General features: G+C 49.7%; 1 protein-coding gene across 3 annotated transcripts in view; it reads left to right on the top strand.

Annotated features, from left to right (window-relative positions):
• cdk8 (cyclin dependent kinase 8) overlaps positions 1 to 26,485 on the top strand; it is a 41,390-nt gene that overhangs the window by 2,085 nt on the left and 12,820 nt on the right. For 2 of the 3 annotated variants that reach the window (XM_069189949.1, XM_069189948.1), the window contains exons 2-6: positions 17,252 to 17,327; positions 17,544 to 17,654; positions 19,196 to 19,336; positions 25,999 to 26,056; positions 26,297 to 26,428. In XM_069189949.1, coding sequence (XP_069046050.1) covers positions 17,252 to 17,327; positions 17,544 to 17,654; positions 19,196 to 19,336; positions 25,999 to 26,056; positions 26,297 to 26,428 — 518 coding nt within the window. The remainder of the gene's footprint in view (positions 1 to 17,251; positions 17,328 to 17,543; positions 17,655 to 19,195; positions 19,337 to 25,998; positions 26,057 to 26,296; positions 26,429 to 26,485) is intronic. The other variant, XM_069189950.1, reaches the window with a different exon arrangement.

Raw genomic sequence — 26,485 nt, forward strand, 5'->3', positions numbered from 1 at the left:
GTCTACTGATTAAACCCCTTTGGATAAAAGCCCTGGCTGACTCGGTTGATGGCACGTCTCTGTGTGTGCATCAGCTCTTTGTGGCAGAAGAGCTGTGTTACACCCCCCCAAGCAGGAAAGGGTGTGTGTGTGTGTGTGTGTGTGTGTGTGTGTGTGTGTGGTGCAAAAGTGGTTGTTGGACCAGCGGTTGGACAGCCTGTCTCTTTTCGCTGGGTGTGTGCTGTTGAGATTTTATGATGTATCTGAGCCTCCTCTTGACAGCACAGTGCCAAACCCTGCTGGTCTGCAGACACTATAACGAGAACGCGCCGCACTGCGGCGATCCCTTAAACGAGAAGGGTCCTTCTCAGTTCCTGGGGGTTTTCCTGCTTGAGAAAGTGTTGCTGTTGCCGTCTCTGAAAGAGGCCTGCAGAAACGAGCGCGATGTCACTTTCTTTTTTGCGAGCTGACCAGATTGCGGCAGCGGGAGTTTTAATAAAAGAAACACGCCTCGCAATCCAATTGATCAACACGCTCTTTTACAAGTGACCCTCCCAGAAAAAGATGCTGCTTTTAGGTCTTTGTCTCTGTGAGCCACGTGCTGTGAGACGCGGCCCAGACTGCCCGAGGTGTTGTGTTCATGATGCCGGTGCTGTTAGTTGGTTTATTCGTAGTTCCAGTGCCTCCGCAGAGTCCAGACGCGTCTGAAGCTGCAGGGCTGAGATGGTCTGTCCTGCAAAAGTCCAGCCACAGCACGAGCAGCTGCTTTCAGCAGCTCTGTGGAGCCACCCCGGGCTGCTCAGTGGAAGAACACGAGGAGACTCTCGCGCAATGCGCAGCATGTCAGCTGCTCGCTGTGGTTAGCCTCAGCAGCCAGATATCTCACACCTTCTCCATGTCCATTAAAGGCCTTTTGCATGGGAGAATCCCTGTCCCAGAAGTGCTAGCACATCACTGTGCATCCCACGTTTTAGTCCATCTCCGTCATTTCTGTGCTCCTCTATCGCTCCATTGCCTTGGTTTCCAGTTCCGAGTGGGCAGCGGTGCTGTTGATGCAGCGGGTCGGGGTTGACTGCTATGGCAGCGCACTGGGAGGGGAATTGGACCACTGGACCACCTCCTTCAGACAGGAGGGGTTTCCTTACTGAGGTGTGCAATTCCTGTGAAGTACAAAGATGGCTCTCTAACAACAAAAGACCTAAAGAAGGTTTTTATACAGAGTCTTCATTACAGCAGCCGTGGAAGACGGGCTGCAGGTCGGGAGGACTTCACAAAGCCTCCTGTTGGAATCGGCTGCAGTGCTGCAGCAGTTCACATCTGATGCTACTTTGGAGCTGTCCATATCGGAGACGACGTGCCATGAGTTCTCTACCAAGTCAGACATAGGCTGATTCTAGATACGCGGTGAACTTTAAGAGGTTTTTTCTCCCCCTGCGAATGCTTTTCAAGTGACTGAGGCACCTAAAAGAAATGTTATTTTGAATGCTAACATTTTCTGTACAAAACAAATTAAAAATCTTGCTGGGGGGGTATTTCTGCATTAATAGTGGCTGGCTTTGATCACTCGGGGGTAAGTGGATCTACAACATTAACATAAAAGCTGAACAATAAGCATTTCACGCAGAACACATCTCCTCTATTGCTCTGTCCAGGCGAAAGAAGAGCACAAAGGCGTTTATGACACAAGACCAGAAGTTTGCAACACAGGCTTGCAGCGTGATGTCTTAATTGTACAGCTCTTGGAACAGTGGCAGTCTTCCTCACCATGTCTGACCATGGGTGCAGGCGTCACAACTGAAAACTTCAATTAATGTCTGGACATACAGTACAAGTACACATGCACGGTCTTATCAGTGTACTGGAGCCTGAACCCTTGTCAGTAAACTGTGGCTCTTCTTTAAATGACAAGGAGTGCTTCATGTAGAATGTAAAGCAGTCCAGATTATCCAGTAGTTCAGGAAGATGATATAATCAAAATCTGACTTCTAGCTACCCCAGGAGCTGAGGCGTTACTTTGAAATATTGGGGTGTTGGCTCTGGGTTTCTTTGAGCTGATCAAAAAGCACGTGCACTTCCACATTGGCCCAGCAGATGGCGCTGTGTGAGGCAGTGCCTGCGCTGCACCTGGTGTGGCGTGAGGTCACAGTGCAAAGACCTGCCACTGACATCATCCTGTGGGCATTGAGAGATGGAGCCATTCCCACAGCAGCAGACACTTAAGGGGGTGAGAGCTTTTAAGCGCTTGATGGGAATGCCTGACTCTTGAGTGTGAGGCTAGTGTTAGACCAGTTAACGTGAGTATGGCTTAGTGCTTCTGATTGCCTGTCCTTCAGTCCTGTACGCTCATGGTATAACAAGATGTTGGACCACAGGGGTGCTTTTCCTGGCAGAGGGATAAAAAGGCGCTCTCGGTGCCAGAGTGTCCTGTGTGCACAGCGTGCTGGGCTGCAGAGATATGCTTTTCTCATCAAGGGGGGCCTGTTTATAATCCAGGCAGCTGTTTGGATTTCATTCTCTCCTTGGACTGCAGGTCTGGCTCGGAGCTCGGTTTGAATGAGGAATGAGTGTGGGGGTGGCGTGACGGGTCGGTGCTGTGTTGCAGCAGGGGGGCCTGTGCTATACCTGAACACCGCCGGAGGAAAACGTACTACCGGGAGACGAGGGTGGGGGAGGCTCTCTGCTGCATGGGAGCCCTTACCCTGCAGGAATTGCAGGTCAACCTCGCCTAACTCCTCAGGTCCGAATCCGAATCAATGCTTGACAATTCAGTGGGATTTGGGATGAGTGGGCAGGCCTCTTCCTGCAAGGCTGATGGGTGCTTTCATTCACAGCTGAACTGAGCTGCTCAAGATGAATTGGTTTGGTGGCGATTTCGGGGGTACCCTCTAGACACAGCTGGGCTGTGGCTCTGCGGGATCAGCCCCTTTCTGGACGAATGCCACGAGTCTTGATGCAGATCAGCACAGATGCAGTGTGAATGAGGTGAGCAGGGGGGAAATGGGGAGAGAGAGAGAGTGGACTGCACTCATATTCCAGAGCTCTCCATCCTCCGTGCTCTCCCTGACGCTCCAGCTGAAATGGATTGGCACCGGTTGTGTAGATTCTGGTGTCTCTCGTGTTGCCTCGTTGGATGTGGGAGATATCCTGTGTCCAGGTCGCGTCCAGTAAAAAGAGCCACACGTTTCATCTAGTTCATGGCTTTGTCTGCAATCTCTGCTTTCGTTTTAAAATATACCATGCGGACGTGCACCCCAGCAGATACACCAGCGTATGAACGAAATTTATCCTCATACTGACAGCCTTCCACGTGGAAAGCTCGTTGTGTCAGATGAAGGGTCTTGTTTAGTGTTTGCAGTGCACCGAGTCTCATAATCGTTTGAAGAAATAAGATTTACTTGAATCATACATAACTTGGATGGGTTCTCCACAGTGCCTCAGCTCATAGAGGAGCTTGTTTGGTGTGTGTGTTGAGCCTCTTGTCTGTACAACACGTGTTCTGAGTCTGGGCTTTGCCTCAAGCTCTCTGTAACCAGGGATCCCCCAAGTAGGGGACCCCCAAGTCCTTTGCTTGTGCTCTGATGAGACAAGTTGCTTGCGCCTGTGCAACATCGCCCCCTTGTGACCTGTCGGGCACCTGCTCGCTTGCAGTGCTGTTGAGAAGAGCAGCAGGACTTCAGGTTGTGCTGTCTCTCCCGTTACGCCCAGTGGGACTCTGTGTTTGAAATGGTGAGTCCTGTTGATGAGAAACGCAGGCATTTTCCTCATCACGTGCATTTACCTGGCACAGAGGCCAGAATACCAAACTAGCTTTCGGACTTGGATCACTCTGCCTAGTTCTTCCCACTGTGCCTCTCAGACATCCCAGTGGCCAAACTACCACTATACTTAAAACCTGCTTAAAAGGCACAATACTGTTTTATAGTCCAGATCCGGTTTATTAGTATGAAAAATACTACAGACTGGTGCAGATGTAACTCTGCACTGCCTGTTTGTATGTACTGTATGTGCACAACAACTGTCTGTTAAAGTGATAATCCTCACTTCCTTGGAAGAAGAAAGACCAAGCATTTGGAGGAAAAAAAAAACCTATTCGGTCCTTCTTTAAGAACGAACTACATGTATTAAGCCTGTTGGAAAAGCTGTCCCATTTTCCGAGCGGGGTCAGGCGAACGGGAGAGACGCCGGTGTGCGGGAGGTCGTTGTGCTGTGACCTTTGGAAGCTTCCTGTGGACGCACTCAGCCAGGCTGCTTAATGAACGGGGCAGTAAGTGGTGCAGCTGGGATTAGGTTTGGCTCTTACATTTCAGGGGAGTGACCTTTATGCCTGCCTGGCAGCCGTCTGTTACTCCCCTCCAGGCTCAGGACGTCCTGCACACCGATCTCCCGTTGAGGAGAGACGCTGCTGTGCACAGGCGTGCAGCCCCTGTACCCCTCTCTACCAGCTTTATTCTCATCAAATCCCTAGGTGTTGTACATCTATAAACTCAAGAATCATACCCTGACATGCTAAGCACATCATTTTCTTGTGTTTTTTTAAACTTTTTTTTTTTACTTTTCCACCAGGATGAAACTCTTATTAGCGAAACTGTAAAAGACCAATCGCCTCCTTTATACGTATACAGACCATTTTACTAGTTCATTGCTTTAGGTAGGGTACAAAATTGCGTTGTAGTTTTTGAATGTGATTTCTTGTAGCTCCAGATGAGAACGGCCTTATGTGCTGTGGCTGCAGAGGGGTCCTCTGTCTATTCCATGGTTGATATTTCAGTGGCTGAAGTGGGGTTTCCTTCTCCTTGCTAGTGCAAGCATGCATCAGTGCCATTAGGGTGCTGAGGAGGAGCAGGTATTTAACCACAATGCATATAGAGTGAAGTCGCATACTTTGTCCTCCTAATTAATGGGAGAGTGTTGAGATTTAAGATGAGGGTTGTGGGATTATGGAACAAGCTACCCCGCCATTATGATGGTATCTGGCATCTCTCACGAAACAGCTGGATGAGATCAATTACCTAGATGGGCCAGATGGCCTCCTCTTGTTTTTTAACACCTTCTCCTGTTCTTGTATCACCTCTTCCTCCAAAACTCTTGCCCCTGCGGTCTCGGATCGTTGGGTTCCACATTGTGTTGCTTTCTTTCTCACAGACCACTCCTTTCCGAAAGCAGAATCGCTCTGGTCTCCAGAGAGTGCTTGTATCAGGGCTGGACAACCTGCAACCCCACGTGTCTGTGAGGGGACAGCCCGTTTCTCGGTGATTAACGCCGAGCTCTCCAAGAACCTTGGCCGATAGGTTATGTGCCAAGGGCACAGGGTTTCCCTGGTCCAAAATACTGCGTCAGCTGCACACAGCCGCCTTTCATGTCAGTCCCGAAAAAGGCCACGTTTAGCGGTCGTTGAACCTAAAAAACAAACACGCATGGGGGGGTCCGTTTTCAACAGGAGCTGCTCTCAGGAAATCCAGGTGGGGGGGGGAGGAATGCATCATGAAAGGGCTCAGCGTTGTCCTTACTGCTGGGGCATGCAGCAGAGCTCCTCGTGGGACAGTGTCGGCCATACTGGAGCCCCTTTATTCATCTGCATTTTCAGGGTTTCATTAGCTGCGGCGTTGCTGTGCAGGAAATGCCGGGATCCTCAAACGCACTCCGGGGTGAATCCGCGAGTGCAACGTGCTGTACACACTCCGTGTTGAACTCTTTGTGGATAGAGCTGCAATATTTCAAGGAGAAGATGAGACATGAAAGTGTAAAAACTGTGCTAAACATAGCCAGGTATTGTTTCAGGATTGCTTTTTCCTCCTTTGTGTTTTAGAGCTTTGATCATGCTGACATCACAACACCCAAACATCGTTTATTGAAGGGGATTTTCAGTGGTTGGGTCCCTAACTCCTTCATTAACAGTATGGGATCTGTGTGTCCCTGTCTGTACTTTGGCACCGTGCGGACTTCCAAGCTCAGTGTCGGTCTCCCGTGCTCCCAGCGACACAGAGGGGAAGCCTGTAGAAGCTCAGCTGGCGCCCTCCTGTGGTTCCTAATCAGGTTTAAGTGCGTCTTTGCTAGGAAATAAAATGTTTTTGGGTGGCGGTGGGGCAGGAGGTGTGCAAGACAAGGCTTCTCCCCTGCTGTAGTGTCCAGCTCTGTGAGCTCCAGCTTACAAGCAGCTCCTGGTTGGCAGCTGAGGGGATTTAGGTTGGCAGGAAACATCCCTTTTGTTCCATCGCCGAAAGCAGCGCTCTGGTAAAGAGACGGTATTTCCTTTCCTGAGCTGCTTCATCACACTCCTGCTCAACTGGGGCACAGCGCACTGATCGAAAGCAGCGTGTGAGCCTTACCGTAGTTTCCTGTCCTCCCTTGTGCTTCAGCCTTTTTTCTGGATGCTTTAATGTCGCTGCCCCCTGCTCCAAATCGGTAACGCGTGTGCCCATGGGCCTGGCCTTCCACTGCCTGGAAATAGCCGTGCCCTGAGCAGGCAGGCGGCCCGCGGTTTGCCAGCAAGGGTGGAGAATGAGGACCGACAGGAATCTGATGAGGATGATGATGATCCTCACAGTTCTATAGCACTTTTCTGGACACTCCACTCGATGTGCTTTACAGGTAATGGGGAATCCCACTGCTACCACCAGTGTGCAGCCCCACCTGGATGATGCGTCAGTCCGCTCCCCACACACCAGCTCTCAGTGGGGAGGAGAGCAGAGTGATGGAGCCAGTTCAGAGATGGGGATTAGTAGGAGGCCATGACTGGTAATGACCAGGGGGAGACTGATGAGCCCTTTCTCCTCTCCCTGACGAGCCCTGGGTGAAAATAAACGTTGCGCTCGTTGCTAACTGATTAGCGGTACTGCAGAGCGAAGCTGCTTGCTGTACGTGCCCAGGGATCGCTTGCGGATGTTAAATGGCCCAAAAAAAAAAACAGCTGCTTGATTTAAGTTCCAGTGTGGGAGATGGACATAAACTTAATTTGCCAATCAAGAACGTTTAAAAATAATAATGGTGACCTTTTGCGACTCTCTCAGAACATCGGTTTTTAATGACTTTTCATAAGCGAGTGAAGCAAAATGTGACCCAGAGCGCTCTCTGTGATGTGGAGGATTCGTTTTAATTCGTGAAAAATGGCAAAGATGCTCCCCAACTGTATCGCTTCTCTGAGGGAATGGCTCTGTTAACGATCTTAACTCCTTCCTTTTTGTAGCTCTTGACTCTATACAGAACAGCCGAGCCGTTTGGTACCGCAGTGCTGATCCTTTATTCCTTTTGTGATGTTTGTGTTCTTATCTCTGAGGAGCCCAGGCCAGCACTGTGGCCTCACGTGTTGTCATTGAGGTCCCTGGTGCCTTAAGACCGGGGGGCTGTGAAGTACGCAAACACATTCACTTCTGTGGAGCTGGAGTCGTTTTCTAGAACACAGTTCTAGATTCATGCGATGGATACCGCAGAGTTATTCCCCAACACAGGGCCTCTTCAGTCTTTTATCCTTTTTAGTTAAGGGAAGTGTTGACTATAAGTCAAGGGAAGTTAGGTTAAAATTGCACAAAGCACAAGTTAGACCGCATTTAGAATACTGCATGCGATTTTGGTCACATTAAAACATTAAAATTGCTGTACTGGAATCGGCGACTAGCGCTGTTCCCAGGCTTAAAGGCATGTCCTACCCGCGGCCAGAAAGACACCGAGTGTCTTGAACAGTGAAAGCCACGAGAGGACCTAATTCAAGCATTCCCATTCCTCTGAGGGATCGACAGAAGACAGTCGGCAGTGAAATAGGAGCCACGTGACTCAAGTGGGAGTCCGCAGGAAGGAGTGGACAATGGGAGACCTGTGAGCTCGGGGCCGCGTGCGTCCAGACGCCCTGGCTGCGTTCCCTCTCGGCGGTTAATATCCCCACAGCCCGCTGAAGAAGGGTGATTCCACGCCAGCGAGTAGGTTGACTGGATTTTCTGTCCAGTCCCCCAAGACCTGGGTGCGCAGGTAGACCTGCTGTTTCTCAGTCCTCTGTACCAGGGTTTGCCGGGCCTGCTTTGCACTGCAGCTGGGCTCTTCACTTCAGTAAAACCCTGAACTGGACCAGCACGTGGCTCAGCTGGAATCTTTGCGTGTTTCTTTTTTCTACTGGCCTTATTGAGTTACTTAAGAAACGCAACAGTTAGAAGGCAAGCTCTTGCCCTGTCAGGGAACCAGAAATTAAACCTGCTATTAGGTCCGTTAAGGGTCCAGTTGTTTAATGGGGTACTCGGGTAGAACACAAACCAGTAATGTTGGGGTGTGGGGGACCCCAAGATTGGATGCCCCTGCCCTACACTGTTCAGGAGAGGAGACTCGGTGCTCGCAGTTCTCTCTCAGCAGTAGAACAGAGAGTGCACCTCGCCAGTAATAATGGGATTGTTCTGATTGTAAATGCTTTGCTGATTATTTCAGTGGCTTAACTGACATGCGTCGGTCACGCCGATAAAGCTCACAGAGATTCAGACTTCAGCTGGGGCGACGCAGGCAGCAGGCCTCTGTACGAGTTGGTCCAGAGTGGTTTCATATTGAGGGAGGGGAGAGATGGGTTCCAATGGGCCCTGATGCCATCAGAACCAGTACCATTAACGACATGGATGTTGGTGTTACCCTGGAGTCCTGGCCAAATTTCCCCCTGCTCTTTACCAATCATGGCCTCCTAATACTATCCATCTATGTACAGGCTTCATTAAGCAGTTTTCCTCCACACTGAGAGCTGGTGTGTGGTGAGCACATTGGCACGGTATGGCTGCTGTCACATCATCCAGGAGGGGCTGCACACTGGTGGTGGTGGAGAGGAGTCCTTATTACCTGTAAAGAGCTTTGAGTGGAGTGTCCAGAAAAGCGCTAAATAAGTGTCAGGAATTCTTATTATTAACATCAGGTCCATCTTGTTGAATTTGTCCCCTTCTCATTGGTGTCTTTGGTTACTTCTGGGCACGAGCATGTTGATTTTCAGCAAAAGACTCCCCCCAATGGCACTGTGGCTGGAAATTGCAAATGGATAGATTTTAACTTCTGAAAAGAAAATGGATATAGAGCAAGGACTTCAAAAAATGCTGCAAAACAAGAATACTTATGAAATTTGTAATTTTGACATGGGGGTAACGTAAACTCATCTAACGTCTTCTGAGGATCAGTTTTAGGACATCGTCTCCAACCTCAGAACGCTCTTCCTGGGTTTTCTCAGGCTGAATTTCTGAAATGCTTTATAAAATGGCAAAAAATGATTTGTTGCTGGAAGTCTTTAAAGAAGCATGTATTTTTCAAAAGTGTTTTTTCTTTATTCTCCAGTGAGTGTGCAGTGCCCGACTGTACAGCTGTGCCTGAGACACAATTATGCTTTTGTTAGCCTGGGAATTCTGCTTGATGAGTGTAACAGATTACAGATTTGCGATCTTTTTCTTCCCTTTCTTTTTGAAACCGTAATTGTATTTTCTCCACTTGTAGTTAAATTGTTCTTTGGCTGCTTGATGGATTTGTCCTATAATAAAAGTGGAAAGACGTGTTTAAAATACCTCCAGCTTACAGGCTCTCTTGTGGCTCAGCCTGCCTTTGTTACGGAAATTAAGCTTTTTCTTCAAAAGGTTAGGAAATTGAATGATGTGCTTGTATAGTTTCCAAGAGAAACAAAGGCAACTAGATATCTTCAGTTTGCAGAGTGCCTTTGTTGCATCTTGCTGAAAAAACGTGTCAGTTGACATAAAGAAGCAGTGTGTCAGCTGGGGGTGGGAGGGGCTGGTTTGGGGAGGGGGGTGAGATACATTTTAATGGTTTTCCTGATCTACAGCTGGAAGAAACAGAACTGTGTGGAAACCTGGCTTTTGTCTCTTGGACAGAATGCAGACAAGTAGCATTGAACTCAGAACAGAAGCTCTAATAATTTGATTTTATCTCTGTTAGATCTGGGGTTTTACATCTAAAGCCAAACTGTGTACTTAGCTTAAAGGAAAATGCTGAGATTATATCAATGAATGGCCCTGTTTGCTCTGGCAGTCAACTCTGCACGGCTGGGGTTCTCCCTGTGGGAGACTCTGTCGTCTTCTCTTGAACTTGGCCTAGGTTAAACACAGGTCACTAGCAGCTTGTCTTGGGAGGTTAGTTAAGCATGTCTGCTTCACAGCCCTGGAGCAAACCTTCACGTGGGAATTTCTGGAGCTTGTGACCGCACCCCCACCCACCCTTTACCTCTTCCATTGTGTACGACCTGTAGAGCAAACTTTCTCACAGTCCCAACACCGTTTTTCCTGCCTGTCAACTAATTGTTCAAGCGACATCCGCGTTTGATGTCTGTGTTTGATTGGTGATGCCTTGATTCTCCGGGCGGCGCGTGGATTGGCCAGAGGAAGTGGAATTACACATTTTGCAATGTGCTGATTGGGCCAGGGTTGCTCATGCAGGGAAAGAGGTCCAGGCCTGTGCTTTCTGCCCCGAGTTCAGTACTGTAGTGGTATCGGCTTGGAAACATGCTCGAAAGACTGACGAAAGTGCTTTGTCAAGACAGGCCCCCGTTAAATCTTCATCTGGATACAGTGAGCAGAGCACTAAAGTTCTGAGCAATTTGCACTCAGGGGATTGAGCAGGAGCAGTGTCCTGACTTGTAGCGTCCTCTTGCATCAGAGGCCTAAAAGCACATACTGTAGCTGTTTGACTCGGAGCCTCCGGAGCAGCTGGGGTTTTGGAGATTTGCATCTTTCTATGAGCAGGAACTGGCATCTCAATAGGACTGCGGTGTGGGCGTCCCTGTTCCCCATGACTTGGCTACGCTTGCCAGTTCCTGCCACCTCATACGTAATGTAATACAGATAAGAGCTCCAGCCAAGCTGTTTTGTAAAGTCATGAAGCCCTGTCAAAGCCTTTAATGTAGAACATAAATAATGCCAGGCTGGACACGCACGTGAGTGCACAGCTCAGGCGGTCAGGAAGGTGTCGTGTTACTGCTGTGCAGACGCCGAGCCCGTTCGCTGCCGATACCATACCAGGGAATGCCATGATGTATGTTAAACAAAGCCAGACAGAGGAGATCTCCGTCATGAAATCTTTTTTTATTGTCCAGACTGTTCTTTTCCAGTTTATTTGAAGATGCGATGTTTCCTTAAGCATCCTGTTTTGCAACAGTTTCTTAATACTCTGATTAAAAATTCTTTTTTTTTATTTCTGTTTCTGCAGGGAGTAGAATGCTTCCCTAATATCCTTGTGGCCCTGGATCAAATTTGAAAAGCAGCTTCTGACATCTGTAAACAACTAGCGTCCAAACCAGGGCAAGAATTCCTGACAAAAATAGTTTTTTTCCCCTCCACATGTTTATAGAAGGGTGAAAGATGATTTTGCAAAAAAAAAACAATCTTTAAAATCTGCGAGATGAAGTGCTTTGTGTGGCAGTTGTAGTTGGTCCTGTGTGTTTCTGTTTGTTTAGCAAGCTACACGGACATGGGACACTGTCCTCTCCTTTAATTCCTTGAATTTGTCGGCCTTGTTGGGTGGAGTTTGGGATCGCAGGCGGTTTTCCCTTTCATGTTGATAGGCTTGTACAACACTTGATAAATCCATCCCTTAATTACAGCTTTGCAGCCTCCTGTTTGGGGTAATTATATGTTGACATTCTGTCTTGCTTCTTTGCCATGAATAAGCTTTGAGGTAAGTGTGGCGCATTATGGAAACCGAGGCTTTCGGAGCGAACCAGGAGACAGTGTTTACTAAACAGAGAGGCACGCTGCCTTCCCAAGACAGCACCATGCTGTGCCTCTGTGAATGCCGATTCGTGTCATGGCGGTGTGGCAGCTTCCCCAAGTCCAACAACTTTCCTAAACCAACAACCCGCATGCCATGAGAGATGGAACCTTGTTGGAGGTGAAGGCCAGTGATATGTGTCTCTGGGCATGTATGCCGTGCCTTGCGTGCAGCGTACTTACAATCGTCCGGTCCTGTTAACTCGAGAGCGCCATTCTCCTTAGCAGCCAGACACTGAAGAGAAAGCGCCGCGCCAGCCTTTCAGATTCCTGATCTGCTCCTGCACAGTGCTGCTTTGTAACCGGTTGCTGGTCAGCAGGTGCATCTTTAATCTCAGCCCCCACTGGCCTGTAGCTCCCCAGCACTTGAGGACGAAATCAGTCTGGGATCCAGTCCCCTCGCTCCTGCCAGGAGACGAATGGAGTTCAAGCTGAAGGGCCTGTTCAGCCACGGCGAGGACACATTGAATTTTGGGGCCGCGGCTCGGGGGAGAGAGAGGTGACACCGTCTGCAGAGCTGTGATCGCCTCAGCGCAAACCCGCCTGGAGAGAGAGAGGAGGAGAGAGGAGGTTGTTGCTGTTTTTTTTACCCGGTTTGGAGGCGTGTGAAGCATGAGCTCTGCTCATCGAGAGGGGGAGAGAGAGGCGGAGGGGCTGTAGGACATGTGGTGATGGTCCCCCGTCTTGCCTGCTTCACAGGACCTTGGAATAAAAGCGTGTTAAAGAATTCAGGTGACTGGTGATGGTGACTGATGAGCCACCGCTGGTGAAAATTGCCGGCTCAGTCAATAGAAGAGTTTTCTCTTCGCATTCCAACATAGACGCTCGGTTAACTGAAATGGACCCAATTATGGGCTGAGCTGCACCTGCCGGATTTATTTTTTCCGAGCTGCTCCTCAGAAAGGTGCTGTTTGAAGGTGGGAATTGGCCGGAGCCCGACGTCTGCAGCGTAACGTGGATGAGGGAGCATGTGACGCCCTGCCCCCAACTCCAGATGGGACGCTGATCCCTCGCTGGGATTGACCCCCCCAACAGTACTGGCCCCCACTCACACAGCCGGGCATTGCAGCACTGTTGCCGTGGGGACTCGAACCCACAACCTCTCAGTCGCGAGTCCAAAGCCTCACCCTATGGGCTCTGGTTGAAGGTGTGACGCTTTCCAGCTCAAAACATAATTGGATCTTAGATTGGAGAAGTAAGTGAGACGTGGTGGTCTCGGAGGCAATGGGGCTCTTCTCCCCTGTCCCTGGTGCTTTGCAGAGGGCTTGGCAGAATAGTGCTTCTTAATTTAAGGAGCTCCATGGGGCTCCAGTTTGTAGCGGCAGGCCTGGATTTCTGAAATGCCGTGGAGGGCAGGCAGCCCTCATTAACCCCCCTGATTATTTTAAGAGTAATAAAGAGAGGTATGTTTGCCACAGAGCCCCTAGGCCTTCGTGCTGCTGATTCTCAGGACTGCTGGCACTCCTCTCTGTGGCTGAGGGCGGGTGTGTGTGTGTGTGGAAGGTGGAAGGTGGAAGGTCTCTCTTTGCGTGCAAAGTATTTCAGCAGTTGTTCGTTTATACTCTCTTCTTCCATTAGCTCTTCTGTAAATGTGAATCTGCACTTTGCAGCACATCTGGCCTGTTACAAAATACAAGCAGTATTTTTATTGAGGCTCTTTTTCATTCAGGTTCAGATCGGGTTTGTTTCTTTTCTACCGTGATATTATTATTTGGTGGAAGTTGAGGGGGGTGGGGTGTAGATTTAAGAGCTTCTACTCCGAATCTCGCCAGGCCAGCTTGCAGAGATGTTTCTCGACGATTTTCCAGACATCCCTCCAGAGGAAATTGCGCTGGCCCTCTTTGCCCGGGCTGTGACAGCACAGTCCACAGGGGCCAGAATGAACTCTCTCAGTTCCCTCCTTCCGTGAAACGGGCCTGCTCCAGCCTGGCCCTGTGCTTCTGTGACAGCGCGTTCTTCTGCTTTTTCAGCCTGAAGAACGTCCTGTCGCCATGCCGCAGAGCGGCGGTTCCGTCCTGGTCCAGTCCAGTCCAGTCCAGTCCAGTCCTGGTCCTGGTGACCCACACATACCTGCTGGGTTTCGTCCCAGCCCACCTTCATTGGATCATTGATCTGAAAAAAACGTTTCAATTGAATAATTGCATTTTGTTTCTAGTCACAAGGTTGGGATTTGATTTCACTTACACCGCGCGACCGTTAAGCTTGATTTGAGCCAAGGTTCATTTGTTCTTAAACATGTTGGAGCTGTATTATTGTTTAGCCAATGATGGGTTTGACTGTGTAGCTAAGGGTTTGGGTGGAACGAACCCCAGCAGGTATGAGGGGCGCCGCTGCTTTAGAGCCAGCCTTTAACCTCTGCAGCACATGTAGCACTAGCCTCGCTTGTGAAGCTCGTCTTATCTTCTTGAGTTGGTGGAGCTGTGCGTGGGAACCCTTGTGTGGTGACTGCGAGGAGACCCATGCAGTGGTGCACTCCTGTATCTCGCACAGACTCGAGGGGAGGGGTCTCATAGTCTAGACGGCTCTTGCCCACATGACAAGGAACGAGTCAGTCGGCGCGCTTTGTTGTGAATGTTTTTACCTGATGCTTTATATGAAAGCAGTTCCTAGCCCATGTTTGCATTTCTGTGGGCTTCAGTCAGCTTGTCGTTTCCATTGAACTGGAATACTAGCAACACATTTGTGAGTCATGATTATGGTAATAGGAACTAATACACTTATGCACTTTTGCAAAAAGGGCTGGGCGAAGAAAAGCTCCATTTATTCTTTTGCGATGCCTGGCGGCAATGGTGGGGGACATAGCTGATTATTATGAGTTTCTTAAGGGCGGTACCTTTCTTAAAAACGCACGTTTTGCACGCATGCTTTGGAGCACGAATGCAGTGAATGTTTCACGAGAGTAACCCAGCAGCTCGGCAGCCCTGCTGGAGACCTGGGTGGTGCTGGCCTGTGAGCGCACGGGCTGTCTCGTAGGATGGGGCAGCAGGTGCAGACCTCGAGCCCCCAGGACCGCGAAGCCGACTCCCTTCCGAGGGTCCCGGATGCCTTCCCCTGCGTGGAACTGGCCTGCGGGAGCTCTCGAGCAGGCCCCGGTGATCCGTCGCCAAGAGGCGCCCCAGGAGTGGTCCGATGGCTTCCAGGCGGCAGTGTCACCCGCACGTGTGCTGCCCCTCGGGGTCGTCTGAGGAGGGCGGGGGGGTGGGGCTCCGCTGCCTCTGTTGAAGAGGGGGAGGGCGCCGGGGACGTTGCGGCGCTGTGCGGCACACAGGTGGAGACGTTGCTACCTGGTGCTAACCTTTCCGCGGGGCCCAGCGGGCAGGATGTGGTGGAGGCTCTGGCGCGCTCGAGCTGGGGGCTCGTTGTGAGAGCGGGCCGAGGGCCTGTTCCACAGCTCAGTCAGTGCTGGTGGTTTGAGGTGTTTTCCCACAGCTCTCTGTGGAACTGCTGTCACACGCAGAGCGCCTCCACCGTAGTGCCTGATGTTAACTCGCCCCATCGCACCTCTTCATCTTCTTATAACCTATATATATATATTTATCACACACTTATATATTTACATACATAAAGCGCAAACCTCAGTTGAACAGAGCGCATTTCATACAGTAGATTCACAGGCAGGATGAGGCTGCAAATCACATTCTCTTTCTCCCCGGCCTTCGCCCCTTCTCTCTCTCTCTCTCTTCACTCCCTCTCTTTGTCTCTCTCTGCCTCGTTCTCTCTCGTCTGCCGTCCCCGCCCTGCCTGTCTTCCTCCCCGCTCTCTCGAACCCGCTCCCTCCCTGGCTCAGGCTGCCCGTTAACAAACCAGCATGTTAAAGGCCGCGACACTCCCTAGTGTAAGTGGCCTGGTAATTGTGACCATGTGTTTAATTGCAGTGTGCTTGGTACCTCCCCCCCTCCCCACTTGTGGTGCAGAACCAGAGGAAGGAATAATCAATTAGACTGCAGCTTTGAAGGACTACAGAACCTACTTCAGCGTCTCAGTTATTCTGAGGCAGTTAGAGCTACAGACCCTTCCACTGTAAGATTGCTGTCTGTGTTCTGATTTGAGCTGTTCGGATGCAAGCAGAGCCTTGTTGCAGTCAGCACCCAGTAGGGCCTGCTGAAGCCACTGTCCTCCGGTCCGGCTCGCTGCTCTTCATGGAGGAGGGCTGAACTAAACGTGACCCAGGAAATTGAGCCCTTCCTGCAAAGCAATGCAAGCCATTTCAAGCTTTGAACAGAAAAGGGAAGAACTAGAAGATTGGAAATTTGCACATGCTGGGCCCAAGGAAATTTGCTTCATGGCCACAAACGCGAAGCACGTTTCTGTTCTAATGTGATCAAAAGCGTTCACAAATAAAATGTACGATATATTGTAGGATTGCAAATTGCTTGACTACAAAAATTAATTTGTACTTGATACATTTATTACTTACTATAAAATTGCATGAATTAAATAGGCAGTACTAGCTTATATTCCAAAGCTTGTGGCTCACAGCGTCTGAAATTGCTACAATTGAAGCTCCATTTGGAGCCATAGTGCGTTTTCCTCCCTGAAACAGGCTAAGCCACTTATTATAGCACAGACATCGTAACTGCTGATAGCCTCTCTGCTGAGCTGTGAGGTCGCCTAGTTATTGCACGCTGTTCCAAGCAAATCCCAGCTGTTACGGGACAAAGGAACAACAATCTATTTCTTTTCATGTGTGTTTTTTTTTTTGTAGCAGTGAATTCGTCCCGGACAGCGCAAGTGAAGGAAAACATTTCACCCGTTACTGAGCTCTTCACACAGAGTGTTGTGACCTTCTTGTTTCCTCCTGCTGCAATTTCAGCTGGTGCCTGGCCCTGCCTCAGGCTGGGGACGGCAGCACCCACAAGCCCTCTGAGTACAAGCCCTCTGTGGTCGCACTGCCCTGGGACTGCTGCTCCTTGTAAATTTGTTTTGCTGTGTTATGCAGTGTGTTTAATAAGAGCAATGCTGTTAGAGTTTTCAGGGGTTTGCGTGACAAGTGGCAGTTGTTGTTTTACTGTTCGTGCTGCCTCGGGGCCAGACATCACAATTTCTAAAGGAAACTGCAGTAAAAAAGCTACTATTCATAAGTGATAACTTTTCCCACGGGCTGGGTTAGAATAGACCTTCAGTTCAGGCTTCCACCTTGACCTGTCTGTAATGTTTTTTTATTTCACAAAATAGGGTAAAATGCCCTTTTCCACTTAACAGTCCTTTCAAAATGGCAGGAGTGTGTAAACGTGTTGTAGCTGCGTCTTCCTGGATAGTGGCTGCAGACACTACAGCCACCTGCAAAGAGGCTTTGTACGGCAGTCTGGTACAGCTCAGCTCCTGCATATTTTAAATTCTTCCCATCTGAAGAGCTCAGAGAGGTTCTATAATTGGTCCAGTTAAGCCAATTAAGGTTAGTTGGAGTTGGAACTAAAACCTGCAGACAGATCTGGTTTGATGAATGTTCGGTTGCATCATAAATGACTCATGTGTGAGGGTTCATGACCTCTGACTAGGCCCTTGCGCTGATGAATTAAAGTGCTTTTTTTCTTTTCGATTGCATTTTTCAGGAAAGATGACAAAGACTACGCTTTAAAACAGATAGAAGGCACTGGAATATCCATGTCTGCTTGCAGAGAAATTGCAGTGAGTATAAAAACAGAATGCTCTGTGTTCTGGACCAGACTCTTTTGCCTTGGCAGCCACTTCAAGCTAAGCTGCCTAAATGACTAGACTTGCAGCAGAATCCTACATACTTCCACTTTCCTCTGAAGAAGGACACATGTTGGAAAAACCAGTCTGTTCTGTAATGTCTCGTAGCTTTCGCGGGGGTTTAACTCTGTGTCTGTTTTCTCTGTGCAGCTCTTGAGAGAGCTGAAGCACCCCAATGTCATCTCCCTGCAGAAGGTGTTCCTGTCCCACGCTGACAGGAAAGTGTGGCTTCTGTTCGACTACGCCGAGCACGACCTCTGGGTGAGGCCTGCGCCGCTGTACACTGCGCTTCAGTGAACTCTGCGAGGCATCCTGAATGGACAGAGGAAAACCCATTAGCTGTGGATCACAGCTCATGTTTTCCTGGGTCCAGAATCTAGCAGGCTTTCTGTATCTCCCTAAATTGTAATGAGCACTGCATCTTCATCTGGCATAAGGGCGACATTGATCCAGTTGAGCTCTGATGGGACAGATTTATGGAAATATAAAACCTGCTGTACTCCGGACCCCAGGGGAGGTCTGGAGCTGGGAAGCCCTGTTTTAGGGGTTGTCTTTCAGCTAATTGCCTGCAATACCCCCCCCCCCCCCCACCACCACCAGGCTCTTTAAGTGGCTGTTTTTGCCACTGTGCAGAGAGGAGGAGGGGGGGAGCAGAGCCGACACCCTCTCGGAGATTACTTGAGCAGGCCCGTTCACCGTTTGCTCTCTCAAGTTAGTTTTTTTTGTATAACAAGCTGTCCCGGCCATGACAGGTCATGCCATTGCAGCTGTGCACCTTGGATCTGGCACCAAGCGGACTGCGAGCTGAGGTTAAATACACATAACGAGCAGAGGAGATAGGAAGGCTGGGCCTCCCAGCACTGCCCTTCTCCTCATAAAGGTGCTTTGGGATCCTTTGTGATGAAAAGCGTCTCACAAGTGCAAGCAATAATTCATTATTAATGAAAATGCTTTTGGTTGAGGAATGCATTGTGTTAAGGTCCGAGTGGGGAGCTGGGCCGGCGAGTGTTGTCTGCGAAGGTTAATTCCAGAGTGAGGAATCGCTTTGTTACTGGAGGGTCTGTAACTGTGCTTTTGTGCGCAGCTGGGGTCTGATTTTACCTTCCGTGATGGTGCAGCAATGAATGTTTGCCAGAGCTCAGGGAAATAACCGGCTGACTGTCTCACTTGGCTCCCGGTGGCATTTGTAGTGTACGTTTCTGGCTGCTTTCCTGATATTTCGAAGATGCAGGTCAGCAAGTGGTTTTGTTTTTCTTTGTCACACCCTTGCAGGGTTTCAGAAGGTCAGGGGGGGTTGCAAGGAGCAGTCATGAAAGGAATGGATGTGATGCACAGAAAACCATTAGTGTGTGGAGATTTGACCCCTGACCCCCGACCCCCGACCCCTCGCACGGCCGCGGCCAATGCCAAGCTAGCCACATGATCTGAAGCAGGGGCTCCCAATCCGCACACGTTGGATAATTAAAGACTCGGTTGATCTGGGAGGTTGCACCATTGGAGAAGTTGCATTTTCCAATTTTTGGAAAGTTTGGGATTTTATTTCCCTTAAAAAAAAAATACAGCTGAATACAGTTAAAGCTCCAGCACGTTTGAGAGCTGGGAACAGACAGCTCAAATTAATTTAATTGCTATGAAGTCAATGAAGGGTTTGATTGTGTAATGGAGGCTTCGGCTGGAACAAAAACCACCGGGTGTGTGTGGGGCCCCCCTGTGTTGAATGGTCTGGGTGGGGCCCCCTTCCTTGTCTGTAACGCGTCTCCTCTTCTGTTCCCTGACCCCCCCCCCCCCCCCACCCCTCGTAGCACATCATCAAGTTCCACAGGGCGTCCAAGGCCAACAAGAAGCCCCTGCAGCTGCCGCGCGGGATGGTGAAGTCGCTGCTGTACCAGATCCTGGATGGCATCCACTACCTGCACGCCAACTGGGTTCTGCACAGGGACCTGGTGAGTGTGCCCCGGGGCACTGCGAGCCCGGAAGGAAAACGGAACTCGCACCTCAATCCAGCCGGGAATTTTAATTTCGAAATCATCTGCTGCCGCAAAAAACTTTGCGGGTGGGGTGTGGCTAGGTGCAACGCTCACTAAATCAGTAAATGTAGTTACACAGCTCAGGCCAGAAGATCAGATGAGATCACTTGATTGGCCATATACAATTTCTTTAGTAGGAATTTGTCTTTTTGCATACCCCATGAGAGACACAGACAGGGAGAGAAACTATGGGTCAGTTGGGGTGAAGGGCCTTGCTCAGGGGGCCCAATGGAGTAGGATTCCTCTGCCGGTTGCGGGATATGAACCGGCAGCCTTCCAGCCACAGGCGCAGATCCTCAGCCACAGAGCCGCCCCACCGCCCCAAGATGCTGTCCTTCGAGCCTTATCTTCTCTTGTCTTAAGCCGATACCCTGGCTTCTTTCAGGAAACAGATGGATGAGATCCCTGGATCATTTAGCTCTTAATTACTAATCAGTTTAGATGGGCTGAAGGGGGCCAATCTGATGTGCAAACACAAAAACAAAAGCTTCCATTTGGGGCATTTGTCGTTGTGAGACGCATTTAAAGAAAGCATGATCCTGGATGGGGAAAAATGCCAAAAAAAAAAAAAGGCTCGATTTGACATAGGTCGCCGGCGGGAATACGAACTCTCAGCTGGAGTTCGGAAGCGGGCGGCGGTCCCGCAGTCCGAGGCGACGTGTGATGAGGCAGAATCAGCTTCGTGTCCAGCCCTGCGTCTCTGCTGCTCGGTGTCTGTCCCCGCAGAGTGCTCTGCGTTCATCCTCGTGTCTGCCCGTATCTGATACCCGGATTGTGCGACCAGATATTTCTCAGAGAGAGAGGGGGGGGGGGTGAGCGATATCGAGGAACAGCCAGAGCTGGATTATGAGTCGGAGGGCTTCATTCAAATAGCGGAGTGTGTAGCCGGCTTGCTTACCAATAAAGAGCCCTGCTCCTTGTGTCGTTTTCACTTTCCTTGAGAGCTCACGTCCTGGTGAGTTTTACCGTGAGGAACAGTAAATAGATGTTAAAACAGGCATAGTGATTCTGAAAACCCTGACAGGGAAAATATTCGTCTTAGATGCCGTTTGTTTTTTTTAAGCAGTCATGCCCTTGTAAATAATTGTTTAATTTATTTGTGAAATTATATTAGGAGCTAGGTGATTGTGTGTGTGTGTGTGTGCATGCAGCTAACGGTGCCAGACAGATGTGGGCCTGCGTCTGAATCGGTGTGTGTGTGTGGCTCTTTCTTTCCTCTAAACCCTAATAAAGGCTTGAGCGCTAAAGTAATCCCTCTGCGTTTTCCTGTGCCCAGACTGCCTCACGCGAGCCCTGGCTGTTCATTCAGGATTAAGAGTTTCTAGCAGCCCCCCCCCGTAACCAGGGGTTTGTGAAACACAAAGGCCAGTGTTGTCTTTAATATTATTTTAGTTCCCATGTGTTTTCTTATGCAAGTTTAATAAGCGGAGGACATCCAGCACCTGGTGGGTGGGTGTGTGTGTGTGTGTGTGGGGGAAAAGCCTGCCGCTGGTAAAATCTGGAGGGGCTCAGGCCGCTGTGCAGTGGGAGTGCCGGGTTCCGCCCGCAGGCGGGACGGGAGAGCTTTTGGGAGCAGAGCTTCGCCTGCTGGAGGCTTCAGGTGTTCTCTTTGTTTTTCCAGGCATTTCACAGTGTAGAGGTCTTTGACCAAAAGAGCAGGATTTTGAGGACGCTCTCCATAACGGCCTTATGCTGCATCCGCGCAGGCTGGAATACCAGTGCTGTGGGCTCTCCGAGTGTCGCTCTGCTCTTGCCAGCTGCATGGAAAATACTTCATTCAGAGTGACAGATCCCCAGATCTCTTCTTCTGGGGATCTGTCAATGGGAATCTGTCGCTAGATCTCTCACTTGACCGGGAACAGTATTAGTCCAGTATCCTGGAGTGCAGCTGCTCGCGAGACCCACTGAGTCCTAGTGTTTGGACACATTTCTCGAGCCCGTGTGTTCGACCCATTTCCTTGTTTTCGTAAGGGGGTGTGGCCGGATATTTGATCTCCAGAACCTCGGAGGCTTGCTGACGCTTCCTCACCCTGCGTTAAACAGGATCGATGCGGTGCTGCTTTTTTTCGAATTCAGCCTGAACGGTCTCCCGTGGGCCTTCCGAACTGAGTCTGAGGGCCTCATGCGCGTCGCAGCTGGGGAAGGCGCACGCCTGAGCATGAGCTGCTCACGGGTTTGAGCCAGGGTTGTGTCGCTAACCGACTGTGGCCGCGATCCCTCAAGGGGTGAGTGGAATTGGGCGTCCTGTGCTCAAGTCGGGAATATCTGACTCTTGCTGGGAAATCTTTTTTTTTTTTTTCCCCTAAACATTTCTGAGCAAATGACTTCTTTCCTGGGTCTTCTAATACTCCCGTAGTAAAGGTAATTATTTTAGCCATTGTGTGCACACCTTTTTAGGAATAAGCACAACATACCCCCTGCGCGCCAAGTGTCCAGATTGAGAAGGTGGGATCCATTACCCTGACTGCTCCGGACTCTTGAAGGAGACAGGGCAGACGCCATTGCACACGGATTTCTGTGAGAGGCTGTTTAAGTAGAGTTTGAGGATCTTAATTCTCAATCCCTATTTTTATCTAATCCAGTTTTGTTCAGCCGCGATCTCTTCCCTGTGCTGTAGATGCTTGAAGCGTGTGGTTTTGATGATTTTGTCAGTGCTGAGAGGGTGTCGTCTGTCACCTATCTAAAAGGACCGTTTGGAGCGATGGCGGGGTCTGGTTCCTGGGTAGTCGCCAGGGGGGTAATGCTGCAGAGGAGCTGGTGCCCTTTCCCCACAATGAGCCTGGACTCAGGTGACATTTCAATCCTTATTAAATCGTGGCGGCTGCACTCCTTTAGAGGAATGGAGAAAAAAAAAATCATTGCAGGAGCTTTGCCAGATTTAATCAACAATCTAAATGCTAATGGCTGCAATTTTTTGGCATGTTGCTTTGTGGCTTTGTCATAAAACAAAATTGTTCCCTGGCAGTCCTCTAGGGTTATAAAACCACATGCTTGCACATATTCAAGCATGTTTGCAAATTTGTGCTGTACAGACATACACCACTGATCGAAAACAAATTCCGGCTGATTACACTCTTCAGGAGCCAAACGCTCGGTCCTCTTCTAAAATCTAAAAGATTTTTACTGTGCAAGTTTCTCCCGTCAACCTTACAATATAATTGTGATAGGCATGAATGTAGCCTGAGCCAGCAATCTGAGGTTTACCTGTTTTTTTAGGAAACTGTCCAATTCAGAACACGCTCTAGGGCATCTGCTAGGAACCATAAGGAATATCTCATTCCATACCAGTCACCGCACAGGTGATCCCCCGTCATTCTGGGCGTGAGCTGCCTGGTGGGGGTCTCTGAAGGTCTCTGGGATGGTTTGCCAGGCAATAAAGATGGATTCATCGCACCGCTTGATACGTCTTGGTCTCTAATTCACTTTCCGTCCCGCTGTTGCTGGGATCAGAGGCTAAGGGCACCTTGGAGAGAAGGAGAAGGACATGGTGAGAGGGAGGGGGTCTTTCAGAGGATTGAGCTGCAGCATTGTCCTGAAGCCCACCAGGTGAGAGAACCCTGGCTTCCAGTACTACAGGCTCACTGATTGCCGAGGCGCTTTGTCATGAAAATAGCAGTGCAATTGTCATCAGAGAAAAGAGGCATTTAATAGACTTCCTTCCATTTCTTCTCTGGAGAACATTTCTCGCTCTTTCACCATCGAAGCAATCAAGCCCAATTGATTTTGTTCCTTTTATTTGATGTTGAAACTCAGAGGGGGGAGAGAATGCCTTTGGTAAGTAGCAAAACTGGAGATTTCGGAACTCTGTCCCCTACGTTTGGGGGCTGAGAGGAGATTTAATCTCTTCTTGCACCATCTGGGGTCAGGAGCAGGCTGGCAGGTTTGGTTTTTAGGGATTAAAGTCAATTCCGCAAATCTTTGAACACCTGGTACCTGTTATGTGAAGCTTCAGCACTGTGCTGCCCTGTGGGGCTTTTTTTTTTCTCCTTCAGATGAAATGTGCTAAAAAAAGATTCTTATCGGTTAATCAAAACCTCCGTTGTTTCAGGCTTTTTGAGGGCCGAAACTCTTGGTAAGCCTGTCTGGTACAGCAGATCGGATCGCACGATAAAGTGGCCCAGTCCAGACCAGGATAACGAAGTAAACAAGATATCAACAAGCACCACAGCAAATAATGCAAGAATATGATGTCATCGCTGCGGAAATGTCAGTGTGTTTTCTGCTGAAGTCTCATGGGGGCAGAGTGGGACCCACACTCTGCAGGGGTGCGATTGAATGGGTCACGCAGATCTTCTGGTTGTTTATTGTGCTTTAGCCAAGATTTCTGCTAGCAGTCTCCTGCAGTGGGGGGCCCAACATTGCCTACACTGCTGCAAAGGAGAAAATTCCCCAGCAGCCTGCCTCTAGCCTGTGAATTCCCTGCAAATGCTGTAAGTCTACAAATTAAACACTGCTGCTCCCTAATGGAGAACCATGCACCTTTTCTGGAATGCCTTTGAAACAGAAACACTTCCCTGTGTCTTGGCGTATGTTGTCGTACACCTGCCATTGCAGAAACTGTGGCAGGAAGGGAGTCCAAGGAGACGTGGAAAAAGGGTGCTTTCTTGAATGTGAGAATTGTCACCTGCAAACAGCTTCTTGAGGAAAAAATAGGATGGTGTAATGCAAAACGGAATAAATCTAATATTATCTAATATAAGATTTGTCGATGCAGTGCTGCCCCAGAGTGCTTTGCAGCACAGAATTAAAAGCAAGACTGTAGAACGAATGGTTACTTTGGGTTACGCAGGATGCACAGTTTGTCCCAGTAAATGCCGGAAGTTGCTGTTGATTTTCAACTGAGTTTTTAATACTCGGAACAGGTCAGCCTTTGAGATGAGATGAGATTTTGTGGTTTGTTTATTAGTTACCCATGCGAGAAGTCCGATTTCTGATTGCGAACCGGGCTGGGTCAGTATGTGTTGGCTGCAAAGGAAAAGGCCTAGTTCGACTCCGCTCAGGGAAGCAGAGAGTAGAAACACAGGGAGAGCTGCTGGGATTTGAAGCTGAAGAGACCAAAGGAGGAGTTCGGTGAGCACGGGCGGCCTGCCAGGTGAGAAAAAGTGTCCTAACGAATGGAAATCTGGGGGATGGATTCCATGAGAAGTGTGAAAAATCTGTAAATGAATGGAGGGGTTTTACGATGAAATTAGCCGAGATGGTGGAAGGTGTGATCCTAGTTTTAGAGTAATTATCCGGGATAACGGCCCTATTTTTCTTCAGTGACTATGGGAATAAAAAGGGGGTTGGGGTGGATGTTCCTACTCAATTCAACAGGTGAATGAACTTCTCGGCCTCCTCCTGTGCGTTGGGGCTGCTGGTGCAGCACTCTGAGGGCAGGGCTGTGAAGGTGTGGGCAGCAGCAAGTATTCAGCTTTGGTGATGCTCTCAGACAGCTGCTCCGGGGAGGTGTTCATGGCAGGGCTATTCTGCACGGCTCCCCTGACACGAGACGGGGTGCTTTAAAGTGCCCGGGGCCCATGGACAGAGTTGTGTTAAGGAACAAAGCATGAAAAGGGGTTCGAAGCCTCCAAGGGCCGCGGCAAAACACAAAGTTAGACGCTTGTTTTAAACTCATCGGAATCAGGTCAGGTTGTCTAATAGTAGGCTTTGCTTTGTTTAAAACCAGCTACAGTTGCTGTGACGCTGTAGTGTTCACAAGGGTTCGAAATCCCGAAATCTCCAGGGGTCGCTACTTGATTCTGATTGGGAGTCGCCTACAGCGTGCGTTTTTCTAGTTGTCTATGGCCCGTTGAGTCCTGGATTTTACCCTGAAGAGCAGGGGGTGTTATCCTCGTGCCTTTACCAGTCATGGCCTCCTAATAATCCCCATCCGTGAACTGGCTTCGTCACTCTGTCCTCCTCCCCACTGAGAGCTGGTGTATGGGGAGCGTACTGGCCCTACACACTGGTGGTGGTGGAGGAGATCCCCATTCCCTGTAAAGAGCTTTGAGTGGAGTGTCCAGGAAAGCTCTGTATTATTATTTACAAGGGCTGGGGGGCTTGAAATGTGTGCCACATGATATCCATCCCCGACTATCCGTCTGGGAATATTCTGCCCCCGTTACCGAGGACCTGTGTTCCTCCAGCCATGTGCCGATCGTCCCCAATCCCTTCGACACATCGCGGCAGCACTCAGCCACTCGGGCTAAGGTGAGTCTCGGCGGGATTGGTGTCACGCGGTAGGAATTGAGGTCCTGCTGTGATAACCCGCTGCGCGCACCAGAGGCGTTTTAAAGTCTCGCCCCTTTTAACGGTGCTTTCTGGTTCCATAGAAATGTTAATAGAAGTAACGACGGAGGCGCAGAAGGGGAGATAAGTGGATTCCAGGGGCTTGTGTGGATTGTGTCAGGGACTGGAGCCAGGATTGATAAGAGTTGTTATGTTTGCAGGTGGGCTATGACTGGTTTTGGTTCTGGGTTCAGATCAGGGTGTGTCTGGCCTGGTAGTGGAAGCACAAGCAAGGCCGATACAAGGCTGTCAGCCGGTGTGACAGGGCTGCACATCCACTGCTCTAACCTGCTCTCCGTCTCCCACAGAAACCTGCTAACATTCTTGTGATGGGAGAAGGCCCAGAGAGAGGGAGAGTCAAGATAGGTAATGCTCTTTTTAACTTCGTCCGGTCTTTGGTGTGGTGAAGAATACAGCTCTCGTGAGAGGTAATCTTTACTACCGAAGCCCGTGTGGTTTTCTGCGTTGTTGCTCTGGGTGCACTTGGAGAGACATGGCAGAGAGGGTCTTTAAGGCTTGACCTTTACCCGTCGTGCTGCAGGACTGGCTGTGTGCCGATCTGTTGGATAGTCTTGTTAAGGGCTCTTTGTCTGTCTTCCCCTGCAGCTGACATGGGCTTTGCTCGGCTCTTTAACTCACCGCTGAAGCCTTTAGCCGACCTGGATCCTGTCGTAGTCACATTCTGGTACCGGGCCCCAGAACTGCTGCTCGGGGCACGGCACTATACCAAAGCTATAGGTAAGTGTGAGCACCGAGGCCGAGACGCGACTCAACTCTCATCCGGAAGTCGGAGAA

The sequence above is a fragment of the Lepisosteus oculatus genome, chromosome 5, assembly GCF_040954835.1.
Source record: "Lepisosteus oculatus isolate fLepOcu1 chromosome 5, fLepOcu1.hap2, whole genome shotgun sequence".
NCBI classification, from domain to species: Eukaryota; Metazoa; Chordata; class Actinopteri; order Semionotiformes; family Lepisosteidae; genus Lepisosteus; species Lepisosteus oculatus.